The sequence below is a fragment of the Pithys albifrons genome, chromosome 10, assembly GCF_047495875.1.
Source record: "Pithys albifrons albifrons isolate INPA30051 chromosome 10, PitAlb_v1, whole genome shotgun sequence".
Taxonomy (NCBI): Eukaryota; Metazoa; Chordata; class Aves; order Passeriformes; family Thamnophilidae; genus Pithys; species Pithys albifrons.
In genome coordinates, this window is record NC_092467.1 from 22,600,646 (window position 1) to 22,614,431 (window position 13,786).

The window sequence follows — 13,786 nt, forward strand, 5'->3', positions numbered from 1 at the left end:
TTTGTCAACAATTTCCATAATTCATAAAGAGACAGAATTGGAAATTTAGTCGAGTGCAGTACTCTGATGACAGGCTGTTGCTGTAGCTTATTAATATCCAGTAATCATGGCCTTAACACTTGAGCGAGTTAATGGCTTTTAACCCTTATTGCTGTGGAATAAGCAGGTTTTTCCAAACATCAGTATTTAACAGGGAATGCCCAGTTTCTAGTGATGAAAGATTGGTTTATGTGTAACTGTCCAGACACAAACTAGAAAGTACACAGGAGGTTTTCATATATTTCTTCAAGAAGGAATCTAAAGATACTCAATTTTGTCTTAAATTAGTGAGTATAAATCCTGTGTTGGTAAAAGAGAAAAGAGGGCTGGAAAATGCCAATCTGGATGGAAAGGTTCCCATAGTGTGTCTGCAGAGACACCTCAGCCGTGTCGAAGTCTTTGCCTTTAGACTGGACTTATGGTAAGGAAAGAGTCTATAGAAATGGCAAGGAGCACCCGTTTGCCAAGACGATGAAGCAGCAGGAACTGAAGATAGTAAGAGTTTTGAGCTTAAGCCATTACAAATGTTCATAAAATTATGCATTTGACCTAACATGGACCCTTGCATTCTCCTCAATTAAGCTTGCTACAGATAAACAAAGAACAGTGGGTCTCGCCTACCAAAGTGAGTGCCTTGAATCTTAGTTCACAGTATTTCCTGATAGTGTTTAGGGAAAAGCACAGCCTCTGCTGGGTGACTGCTTTTGTTATTTTTGTAATGTAATTTTTCTACTGAAAATTGCAGAGGTCATTGAGCATGCTAAAAGATCCACTTCTTGGAATTTTGGATATTAATCATTCACTTTCTTTGATTTCATTTAGTACAGAGTCAAAAGTTATCTGTGAGTAGCTTCATGGAAGTCAGGACATGAAGGTGAGGAGAAATGCACCTTGCTCTGAGATAATGTTACTGGATTTTATTATCATGGACATCCACATTTGAAACTGGAAAACCCAACCACTAAAATTGGATTGCAATAGCAGAATCATTTGTCGCAGTTGTTGGGAATCTCTTAAGCATTAAAACTTAATAAAATGATAAAACAAAAGAGGAGGATATGCAGGTATCATTAGGTAACCTGTAATTCAGAGGGATCTGAGGAATATGTTGAATTCAGAATGCCATTTTGTGTGATTGGGATCCAGCTAAGTGTTTTAAAGTGGATGTGAGAAAGGGTTATGATCCATTCCCTGGATAAAAAGAAAATTATGTATGTATCTGAGCATACAACACACTCCTATATGTATTTTCATTTAATAAGTACCTTGCACCAAGCAATAAAGGACAAAAATTTAATCTACAAAGTGCTGTCATGTTAGTGAAATAAAACAAAAATATGAGAAATTAGGAATGAATTTAGCATTGTGCTCACAAAGACCCACAGATTCTTTAGTAAGCTCAAACAGGCTCTTCCTATGGGTAAATTGTCCAAGAATAAAAAATGGAAGTTTGAAAAATTGTATTATGCCAAACAGTATTCCTAATAATCCCAAAGAGGGAGGAAGAGCTACATTTAAACAATGGTGGCTATATTGAACGGAAAGCATAAGGATACTAAACATAAGGATAGGATAGCTGGAGAGCCCACTGACTTGCCCCCTGCCCTTGCAACAGATGCTTAGGAGAAGAATCATAGATTAGCTTTCACCAGAGTATCTTTCCAGCGGGCATCCATCCATGCACAGGTATCAGTCATCCAAGATCATAAAGGAAACAGAGAAATACCCTTGTTGTGTATATAAAAGCATCGGCTACCTCTGTCTTCTATACCACTTTATTTCCACTTCAAAGTCAGTCATGAACATGAGAAAGTCTGTGTCATTGTTGGTTTCTTCCCAGTGTTATAAGTGAGCCACATCATCACGTTTGGCATATTCATCCTGACAGCAGCCATGTGAGAACAGCAGGTGAGTTTTACAGTGGAAGGTGGGGCACAGTTGTGCCTTTGCCTGTGTGACAGGGAAGGTTAAAGGCAGGGATTTAAACACGAATTTCACAATTTCCAAGCTCAAAAACTGTTTTCATTATGATCTGTTTGTGCTTGTGTTGATAATTTCTTCTAATTCAATTAGCCCAGGCACCTAAATAGGGTTACCCATTTGTGCCTATTGTATGTGCTTATCTAGTTCATCTTATATCACAAGTAATTTTTTCTTCACAAAGGAGACTGGTTTCAATCTTAATTTAGCTGAAGTCATAAAAGCTTTTGGATAAAAATACAAGCTCCCGTCTCCTACAACACTGATCTTATTTTTGGCTGCCCTTCTATTTAGAGTAGTGAGGACTTGTAGCATGAGGACAAAGGTATTTTTCTTTAAAATCTCTCACACTGGGTGAGTGTTCATAGAACACTTGATTGCAGACACGTTTAATAATTCATTTTTCTCAAACCTGTGTGCAGCTCTTTGGAAAAATAGAATCCACAGGAACAGGAGGTGCAGTATGTTGCCAGTTTTTGAATTAAAATTTTTGGATGAGGAATATTTGATGTGGGTGCTAAATACTGAAAAAGCGTCAGGATTCAATTTAATTTTTTAATTTATTTTATGAAAATGATGGGTCTTTGAAATAAAACAAGTTAACATTTGGATATATGAAGTATAATTATGTTGGAATGTATTATATTTCAACCACTTGAAATTTGTGGCTCTTAAAAAATTAGAAAGGAAACTTTTGTTGTGTAACTGGTGTGTGCCTGATGTGTAGCAAAATACAAGTGTCTGTGCTAAATATGCAGGACCCAGCATCTGTTTTCATGGATCTGGCTGATGAAGTCAGGTAATGCAGATCATGTAACTTCTCAAAGGCCACAGTTCACATAAAAGACACCTTGCCAAGTTAGAGGGAGGGTTACACCCCTCTGCTCAGCTATGAAGGAAACCTGGCAAAAGATACTTTTCTCCCTGGTAAAGTCCTCTGGGTTCACTGAGAAGCTGCACAGCCTAAAAACAACATGTGTGATGAAGTGACTTTGACCTACTCTGGTAAAGAAAGGGAAAACTGAAAAAGAGAACTGAAGTGTTACTGTTCTGCTATAGATGTTTGGTAGGGCAAATTTTAAAATAGGTGCTGAGATGGTTTTATGATTTATAAGAATTGTTTCATAAGAAAACTAGAATAGCAGAGAGTAACGGTGGTTTTGTATATCATGTACAGGTGAGAGGGGCATCTTCATGGCTGGCTATCCCTTGCTCCGAGCTGCCCGGCAGAAAGGCTGTCAGTGGCTCTCCAGGAGGCCTGAGGTTCTGTCTTTGAGGGCTTCGGTTCCCTTCCCTAACCCATCACACTTTTTTTTGCAGGAGAGGGCAGACAGCAGCCATACTGGTTAGTGCAGACCCAATTGTCTGGCTTTCTGAGCCCAGGTTCTTGTGGACCTTCTAAAATATAATGTGAAGGAGCATTTCCTTTGAAAGTGCTACAGCTCAGGACACTGCAGAGTTTTCTGCTGTTTTCCAGCATGCTGAAGTAGTCTCACATGTTGCTAAATCTCTACTAGCATCTCTTACACGCAATGAGGCCCTCCTTGTGATTCACTTTATAGGATTATCTGGGAATCTGTGCTTGCTCAGCAAGTGGCTTTTTCAACACTACCAACTGTGAAAGGAAAGTCCTTTTCTTCTGAATCTTTTTCTTTTAATTTCTCAATGGAGAGCATGTCTGAGCAAGTTGTTATTTTTCTGCCCCCAGCCAAATAAGATGAAGCCAGTTTCTTACAAGAGAAAGAAAATACTCTGTTTTTTACAGTCTTCCTCCTCAGAACTGTGTTGTTCCCATAAGCTCTCCAGAATAATTTAGTTCTGAGCAAAGACCAAACAGGGAAAATTTCAGCCAAGAAGTTGAAAGTGTTCCCATTCTCCTGCCTGAAGCCTATGAGTAAAAAGAAACGATGAGAGAGTGACTTCCACTGCTGGGTGTAGTAGGAACTTGGTTTTGAAGTGAGGAGCAAGAATTAGTTTAGAGCATGAGGACTGAATGTGCTCCAGGGATCTGTCACTGAGAAGAGAGGCTAGGGAGAGAAAGGCTGGAGTAGTTTGGACTTGTGGGAGCTATGCCAGTCTAGAGTTGTTACTCCACGCAATGAAGTAGTGAGCGAAGGTGGGTGTGATAGGCGCCCAGCCATCCAGCACCTCTCCCTGCTGTCATCCCAGACTTGCTCCTGAGGTTCTCTCTTAAGCTGATATTTCATGGATTTGTCTTTGAAATACAATCGCTTTTTTTTTCCTTTTTTTTTCTTCTTTTTTAAGTTTCAACAGAAAATCCTCAGCTTTGGTCTGTAGGTCATCAGGGAAATGATGACAGGACAGGATTTTACTGCAAAAGTCACTTCAGTTCCTTGTATTTATTTGTAGCATGTTTGAGCAGCAAACAGTTGAATTAAAACTTGGTACATCCATAATCCTCTCTGGAAACTCCGATCACTTTGAATGTAAGGAGAGGGAAAAGACAGCAAATACTTCTGTATTTTCAGTACATCCTTCTTTTTTTCTGATTGTTTTTCTAGGGCTACCCTAAGAGTGCAACAAAAACAGCTTGTACCATGATCTGGCCCTCCCTATCCTTAGTGTTGCCTCTTGGAGGTAAATAGTGATATTCTCAAGGCAGAGTTAAGAGTTGTTGGTTGGAGGGGCAGTGTGGTTGTCTAGTCCACTTAACTTGCATTTTTCACAGACACCAAGAGTTTAGCAGATGGTCTGTTGCACTTGTGTTAGCTCTCACTAAGGTAAATTTTGGGATTTGCTGTAACAGTTACCAATCAGTGTAAAAATATGTATGCCCACAGCCGACTCTGTTGTCCTGGGGCCAGGACTCAGGATTATAAGTTTGCTTAATTAGTACTTTCCTTCCATTTCAAAACTTCAGGGCATACAAATGTTAAAAATGGCTTTGTAGAAATACTCTTTCCCAGACTGTGAATTTGGTTTATATATATGTATACTTCTGTGACCAGTCTCAAAGGATTTAGATGGTTTCAAGAAATCGGTATTGCTCAATTAAATGTGCAGGGGAAAAAGATTCATTGCAACAATGTAAATTCAAGGCAGCAGGTTTGTTAGGTTTTACTGCAGGTGAACATTCAGTTTCCCTTTGTTCTGTTTTTTAATAGTATTGATTTTCTTTTTTTAAATGTACAAAAGTAAAGTAAGTCCTCAGTGTACGAGCTGTGGAGTAAGTATACAGGCAAAGATCTAATTGTGTTGTATTCTTCAAGGACAAAAGTTTTTGAACTCTGCCGTATTTGCCATTGGAAAAAAATTACCCTGTTTTACTAAGATCAGGGGAAAATAACAGAAAATCAAAAAAACAAATCAGCTGCAATACAAGACATTAGCTCGGCACACTGCATAGCTGAACAGTCAATCACGCTGCCATCACCAGCAGCCTGAACGCTAAATTAACATTCCACTGAAATAGATGAGAGGTGAATAAACACAGATATATGTAAATACAAACTCAGTAGAAATAGACATGATTGTAGATGAGTAAATCTGTGAAATCAGCATCAGTTAAGCAAGCACACTTAATAATTGCTTGCTGTCCATGTCAGGATAATAATGCCAAAGCCTCCAGACAGCAGTCATCATGTCTTAAAAGACATTTTGTGGGGTTTGAGCACAGTCCTGGGGCTCTTCATCAAGGATGGCAAAATTCAGTATTCTTGCCTGAGGATTTTCTGTGGTGAGGCCAGGTCTGGAATATTCCTTCATAGAAGCTTGTTGAGGGCAGAGCATGTGTATGCACTTCTGCAGTGCTGACCCTGGTGCATCCACCATCTGCAGGGGCCTCTTGGAAAACAAGCTGAGCAAGCAGCAATAGCAGAGGTCCAGGCCTGCAGCGTTGTCTCAGCTGTGACCTCCATGCCAGCTGGATTGGGGGCTGGCGTGTCCCCGTGGGGGTCATTGGTGGGCTCCCCAGCACATGAACACAGTCCGTGTTGAGCTCCTGATGTTGCAGGTTTTGGAGGGCTCTGCTGTCCTGCTGCCTCCACAGTGCCACCAGCCCTCCCCTGCTGAGCATGTCCTCAGCTTCTGGGTGGTTCTCCGGGTGGTGACAAGTGGTCTGGCCTTGTCCTTCATTCTGAAACTGGAGTGTTGACCTCAGCCAGCTGCAGGGAAATCCCTGCTCCGTGTGGCGTCTCTGCGCTGCAGGGCAGGGTCTGCTCAGGCACCCAGAGCTGCTCATCCCCCTCTCGCCTGGGTGCTCACAGCGCTGGTTCTTATACTTTTTACCTCACTCCTCACAGCTGTGAAGGATTTTGTCCCTTCTAAACGTGTTACCACAGAGGCACAGCCATGAGGAGCCTGGGTGCGCCCTGCTGTGGGGCCATGGTGGAACTGCTGTGTCCCCCCTGGGGCAGCCCTGACCTCCTCAGCACACCCCGACACCGCAGGCAGAGTTCATTGAGAGGCATCCTGGCCCTGGGCAGCCTCCCTGGCCTGGGTCACACACACACAGTACGACACAGCCTGAACTCTGTGCTAAACTTGAAGGCCGAACTGGGATCAAGGAGGTGCCACAGCTTTAGCAAAGTTTGAAGTCTGCCATTTATAGGCAAACTTGCACTCTGCGTCTGCTGAGGGAGAGGTGCTGTTTTCCAGTGCTCCCAGGCTCTGCCTGATCCTCCCCTGAGCACTCCCTGCCCTGCTTGGGAAAGGAGAAAAAGGCATCTTTCTACCATGTTAGGGGCCCAGATGTGCTCCACAGAAGCTTTGGGGACCCTGGAGCTCCTGGCAGGGGTTTGGGTGGCCATGTCTGGAGGCAGGGCAGGTGTAAGAGTAGAGTGCGGCCCCTGCCCTCGTCAGGAGCTGGTGCTGCCTGATGGGCTCAGCTGGAACTGGCAACTACACCCGTTGCATTTAAATCTCTCATGCATCAGGAAAATGCATTTAAAGGCTGTCTTCTTTTGGGGTCGCTGAAATTGTATCCTTCCTAGATGAGGGAAACTCGGCCACAGTTTGTCAAGAGTTTAAAGCACCTGTGCTGACAGATGTCATCCCCCCCTCCCTCAAGGACACACTCATGGATGTGTCTGGAATGTGAAGGTGTGGAGCCACTGTCAGCTCTGCTGGGGGCATTGGTTCAATGTCTTTGAATTGAACAGGTTTATTCTCTCACTCATGCTCCTTTCTACATGCCAGCAGGGGTCTCTGACGTGTTTATAGGTCAGGTTGATCTTTGAAGTGGTTGATCAGAATTGGTATTTGAAATGTGACCTGTGCATGGAAAGATATCATAAGTGGACTCCATTAACTCTCTCTGTGGAGTAAAATGTTTTATTGCTTCATGGGGATGTGGGATCATCAGATGCTTCTCACTTGAACAAAGCACTGTTTCAAAGTGATACAGCAAAATTTTCCCATCCAGAAAGTGCAGAAGAAAAATACAACTGTTCAGCTTGGATGCATAGTTTTATCCTCTGAATCTGTCATGTAAATGCAGAAGACACAACTGTATTCTCATGATTTTTTTATTGATTATTAAAATGTTATATAAGACGTCTTTTTATTATTATTTTTGCTGAGTATTTCATGCCCGAATGTCACTTTTGTTTCTTTGCTGACTTTCATTTCTAGTGATTAGTTTCTTAGCAAGCATAGGCCAGCTCTGCAGGTTTCCAGATACTTAGACTGTAGGATTTTTATGTCAGTCCACATCTAAAATAAAACTAGAAGTTGTTATTTGTATACTTTAAAAACTGTATCTGTTAATTTTTATGAATGTCTTAACAGCTTTCAGTAAAACTAATGTCAAGGTATGATGCATTTCATGGGTTTGGTGTGTCAGCTGTTGTGTAATTTCCAGTGCTGTGACCATGATATTAACCTGCAAAATCCATTTATTAAAAAAATAAACCATAAAAATGGTTTCAAATTGTCATATACCTGAATGAATGCCCAGGGAGCTGAGGGGAGCCTTCTATTGCCCTCATTTATAGGCAAGCCAGATGTACTTTATTAATTTCAGGAAAAAAAGGTACTCAAGCAGAAACTCTGCTTGTCTAGTTGCTCTGCTCTGAATTTGTGTGGTCAAGGCCATTTGACCTGGATTTGTAGTAGAAGCACCAATTATCTTATAATTTAGATTAGCATGACACATCCCTTGCTTATTTGATGTTATGTCCTCATGGAGGTGATTTGGTTATTTTTCCAGGCAAGCCAACATTTATGAAAGCTCCTGAAGATCAGATTGGGATTTCTGGAGGAGTGGCCTCTTTTGTGTGTCAGGCAACAGGAGAGCCCAAACCTCGTATCACATGGATGAAGAAAGGAAAGAAAGTCAGTTCTCAGCGGTTTGAGGTAATGACAATGAAAAAAAAAGCCCCAAACTACATTTCCAATAATGAGTCTAATCCTTGCAGGTCTTAATTTTGCAATAATCATTACTTCAACACAGGTATCTCTTTATTACTACAATACAGAGTCTAGGACTTTAGAGTAAGGTACGTTTCCTTTCCTGCAGCAATGCAATCTGTAGAGCAGGTGGTGTCCTTTGAGCATAAAGCTGGAAGCACACACACAGGACATCCTCCTTCAGATGGGAGACTGGGGCTTACACAAAATTGGGTGGGAGATAAGAATTGGATCTAGCAGTAATTTTCTGTTTTCATTGTGAAAATTTATAAGGCACCTCTTTGACCTGCTATTCCAGTGGAATTCAAAAGTGGGATGCCAAAATGCTACTGGAAGGCTTTCTAAACAATGGCTTTTGCCATCCCTCCCACAAATATGCTTGGAAGGGGAATAGTGAAGTCATCCTGAAGGGTGAATTGACTTCCCTGTGATCTAAAGTATGAGAGAAAGGAAGGGGGAAGAGTAAGTATCAGAAATGTCTTTGAAAAATGGTCCAACTCAGTTCCTATTTTAAATAACAAATACATTTTCACTGACTTTCTCCACCTTTTTCTCCACTTCCCTTTTTTTGGTGTTGGGCTTCTTTCTCTAAAACTGCCCTTGGAAATGTGACCCTTCTACAATGCTGCTGCTTTTCCTCTAATCCCCTGTCTTTGATGTTTTTGCTTTTCTGACTGGAGCACAAGATGACTTTGCTGCCCAGAATAGATTGATTCAAGTCACCAGTTTTAATCATAATTTCACATGTTAGCAGAAAACCTTGATTAAAGTAATCAATTTGAATCTTGTTTTACATTGTTATTTTTCCCTGGTAAGGTTAAGTTTTGTTGTATAGTAAATATTTAAACATTCTAATTTTTAAGTTGCTATAACTTTGTAGTGAATTTGGTGCTTATTGTGGCTGACCAGAGGGCCATGCCATATTATATGCATTTATATGAGCAATTTCATACCTTTGTTCACATCAGTTTTGATACACAATTGAGATGTTTTAATTGTGTCAGGGGATAGTGAATAATTTTTTTTTTTTAGTTTGCTGGATAACTGTTAATTTTACCTCATTACTGGGCTAGTCTTAACTGGGGAAGAATTTAGTTAAAATGGGAAAAAAACCCCCAGATCCACTGTACACATGCTAAGTTGTGACACAGAAGAGGTATTCATCATTAGCAGATGAACAGCATTTTGGTCTTAGTGTGTGTCTGGTCCTCAGCAGCTGTAGCTCCATTTCTATCACACCATGTTTGTTCAAAGGATAGTAAGGGCAAAACAGCTTTTCTGCTGTTTCATCTCTCGGTTTTTTAGTCCTTATCACTGAAGTGAATTAATCTCTGTAGCTGACTTTGTCTTGTTTTGAAATTTGGCAGTAGCCCTGTCCCTTTTAAAGGTTTAGCATTTTGCCACAGTTTCATATTTAATTTAAAGATGAGTACTTAAAAAATTAATTCCTTAAAATGTACTATGGTGATATTCACAGTTCTGTCTTTCTTTACTTGACCCCCCATATTAGGAGTTTCTGCAAGCTGTTTTTGTTACTTGAAACAGAAGGGCTGTTCCTTCCAACATGAGAAATAACAGATTTTTCAGTGTTCTTGGTTACCTTTTGATTTCTTCTATTTTTCCTGTCACTGCAGAGTCTTGTGGTGTGCGTTGGTTTTTTTTCTCCTTCCTGTTCTCATTCATTTGATCTTTATGCTTTGGGAAGTACTCCTAAACAAGCTTCTGAAAATGGGGTAAAAGTTTTGAATGGGCATAATGTAGGTCAGCCCTGGACCTGCGTGCCTGGAACGAGGTATTGCTTAAATCTCTTCATCTCTCCCTCTGTTTCCAAGGGACAGGAGGAGAGGTTGTACCTTTCCCTCATGCTGTCACCATCTGCAGATCAGTTAGTATTTCCAAGTTTTGCTGTGCTCAGCAGTAGAAGAAGGGTGAGTTTGCATTAGCGATAGCCTGAGGCAGTGCCTTCACAGCCTTGCTGTTAAGGAATGGCATATAGTGATCCAGCTGCAAATACCTCTTCATTCCATGTATAGCGAGAGTAATGGACATTACAGCGTAGCAGGATGGATGAAAAGGCAATGATTTATTAAGGGCTTAATTTATTATGCTGGAGGAGGAAGTGTAATTACATCATTGTTGATTATGCCAGAGTTGCAAAGTGTCTGATGCTGAAGGACATTAAACCCCCTCACTGTCTGCATGCGCTGTAGGTACTCCAGGTTTTATCTGAGCTTTGTTCCTGTTTTTCTGGCAATCCCACAGGAGTATATCATTCTGCTCTTCCATCAAGGTGAAAGTTGGCACTAAATTGTGATCAGTGTGATTAGTAAAACCATTAGTGCAAACACGGCTCAGATGTTTTAAATCATCAGATCCACGTCTTTATTACCAGGTTGATAATTTGTCAACCTTAATTGATCTATAAAAAACCTCATTGGATCTTCATTTGTTCTGGCCTGCTCAGAGGACAAATATGTTCTTGATGCTGAAATTTTTGTGTTTCTTGCCTGGGAACATTCGACTTTATTGCGTGGTAATTTAGAGCTTACAGGACTTGGTTTGGTTTGGCTTTTGTTTTTCAACCCCTGAATTGTTCTGACTTTCAGTGTTTGTTGCAGAAGATACCAGTAAAGAAGTTCTTTCTTTTCCTTTTCAAAGGTTATTGAGTTTGATGATGGATCGGGATCAGTTCTGCGCATACAGCCCCTGCGTGTTCATCGAGATGAAGCGATCTACGAGTGCACAGCAACCAACAGTGTTGGGGAGATAAACACGAGTGCCAAATTAACAGTGTTAGAAGGTAAGGGGGAAATCGTTGCATGCCTTAGGTGGCAGCAGACATGGTTATGGCAGCCACATGTTGATGTGGTGTTTTTAAATGACATAGTGATATTCTGGCTTGGTTTGGAAAAGTCATGTTTTTCCTGCATTATTTGTGGTAGTTTCTGTTAGTGATAGAACCTCATTTTTGAGATAATCAGGAAAGGATTGAAGAGTCTGAACTTTCTTTGAAGTGTTTTCATATTCTGATTGAGGCCTGTCATTTCTGACTTGGAGGACTATCTATAGACACATTTGTATACTTTTCTCATCAGTTTGCTTTGCTATAATGCCCATTTTCAGGGTATCTAAGTGTTCTATCTGACAATCAGAAACTTAATCTATGTTGCTGCACCTTCTGGATTAAATCACCACATTTCTTGAATAGATTTTCAAGTTACTCTTCAGGTTTTGAATTTTATGTGGAATTTAGCTGGGTCCTTTTTCACAGTACTCACAACTTGTAATTCTGTCTCACCTTTTAAAGAATAGATTTTCATCCTTGTTTACTATATGAGCAGGTTTTATTTTTCTTGCTATGTTGTTTCTGCTAAATGAAATGGTTTGTGGTAGAACAGTTTATTAGATATAAAGAGGCTTGTGGTCAGTTGATTTTTTTTTATATTTAAATGTCAGAATTATTGTCTGCTTGTAAGGAAATGTGGGGATTTTCCAGCACATCAATGTATTCTATCATTTGTTTATATATAGAATTTTGTAAATGTACTGAGGTGTTAAATCTGAGACATTTGGCTGAATGGATTTTTACCCCTTGAGTTTACTGAGACAAGCAGGAAAAGGCTTAGGCAAATTGCTTTGTGTTCATGGATTGATGTAAAAACTTCTAAGGAATGAAAAAACTAGACTGGAAAGTGTTTATTGTTTTAGGATTTTGAACAAGAGGAGACTGGTTATCCCACTGGTGAGTGTGCCAGCCATACATGACAAGTTGCCTATTGTTCCTTGTTCTCCCATCCCTATTTTTAGCATAGAGGTAATCATATTTTCCTCTCTGCTCTGTGACAAAGAATACATTAAACAACTGTAATGTGCTGAGGCACTGTGGTGATGAAAATCATAGAAATCATTCAGTGCTAGATGTGATTCTGTATCTTTTTTTCTGGAGGTGGGGCATCTTAAAGATCAGCTTGCTCTTCAGTAGTAGTGTTGTTAAGAATAGGATAACAGATGCTATAGACTTGAAAATTATTGGGAGACAAAAATCATTTCCTTTTTTTTACTTCTTGCCTTTGTGGTCATGTATATGAGTGCAGAAAGGTTTGTGGGGCTCTTTCAGCAGTTTACATGCAGATCTGCTTTTAAATGCTTCTTGCAACAGGATTTTTGTGATACTAGATCCTTGAATACCCACCTGTTCCAAGTACATTCCTGTTCCATTTGGTTGCAGTTGCCTTTATGTATCTTGGATATGTATGCACATGCACACACACACTAATAATTTATTTGCTCTGTGTTAAATGTTCAAAGGCCCACAGAGACATGCATTGCATAAAGGAGCACAACAGTATTTCTTAGCTCCATAGTGCTCCTGCTGATTTCCTGATGAGGTAAAACTTGTAGGCTGCCACAGAAACAGGAAATGCTAGGAAACACAAGCAACAGGAAAAGACATGGGCACACAACTTAAGAGCCACAGAAGCAAAAGTCACTTAGCAGTCAGGCATAGAGCCTGCTTTTTAGATTGGAAAATTCCTTTAATTGATAGTAATGCCAGTTGAACATGATCCCATAAGGTCAAAAACGATCTGCTGGCTGGGGGGATGTGTTTTCCACTTAAACTGAAGAGTATCGACCCCTTGCTGGGTAGTCTTGTAATGGGCAAAATTAAGAAACATTTGCTGTCTAACGGTTTGTATGTGCTCATGCATATAGAGTTGTGAGCTTGATTGAGAGGATGAAGAGCTGCATGTGCCTTTTATGTTGCTTAACTGACAAAGAAGATGAGTTCTGTTATGATGTATCTGTATTTAAGAAAAAATGTTTTACATTTCTCTTTTCTGAGACTTTCTGTGGGCAGGTCTTTTTTTTTTAGTCACATTACCTTATTCTGTGTTGTCTGCCATAGATTATAATGTTTCTGCATTTTGTGAATATGATTCATTTTATTATTATTAATATTCCTTTGTTTGCTTATGTGTTGGTGAAGTGGATATTGCAACTCATTGCCCTGGTTGTAGTTATATTTGGTCTCAGTGACTTCCAAAAAATAGTGGTAAGTGCCCAACCTCTCTGCTGTGCCATCACTTTCCTAACGTGAATTTTGTAGAGGTATTTGAAAATGATACATGTCATGGGGAACCCTTGATACTCTCAAGACTGTCAGCTAGGATTGGATTTTTCCTCTGCTTTTGGGGTTAAAATAATTTCTATAATTGGTCTCAGGTGGCAGTTTGAACGATGCAGACATTCTGCACTTCCTTTCAAGAATTTGACTAATACAGTGGTCCCTGGTGCATGACAAAGCTCTATCATAGATGTCCTCGTGGTCACAGGCTGCTAAATACACAGCATGTATTGATTTTTACATTAAAAATCCTTTATAGCAGTAAGTTTTAAT

At 40.2% G+C, this 13,786-nt stretch overlaps 1 protein-coding gene across 8 annotated transcripts in view; it reads left to right on the forward strand.

Moving 5' to 3' along the window:
* Window positions 1–13,786, forward strand: part of PTPRF (protein tyrosine phosphatase receptor type F) — a 377,891-nt gene that overhangs the window by 172,790 nt on the left and 191,315 nt on the right. For all 8 annotated transcript variants that reach the window (XM_071564856.1, XM_071564860.1, XM_071564861.1 and 5 more), the window contains 2 exons: window positions 8,189–8,334; window positions 11,047–11,188. In XM_071564856.1, the coding sequence (XP_071420957.1) occupies window positions 8,189–8,334; window positions 11,047–11,188 (288 nt within the window). The remainder of the gene's footprint in view (window positions 1–8,188; window positions 8,335–11,046; window positions 11,189–13,786) is intronic.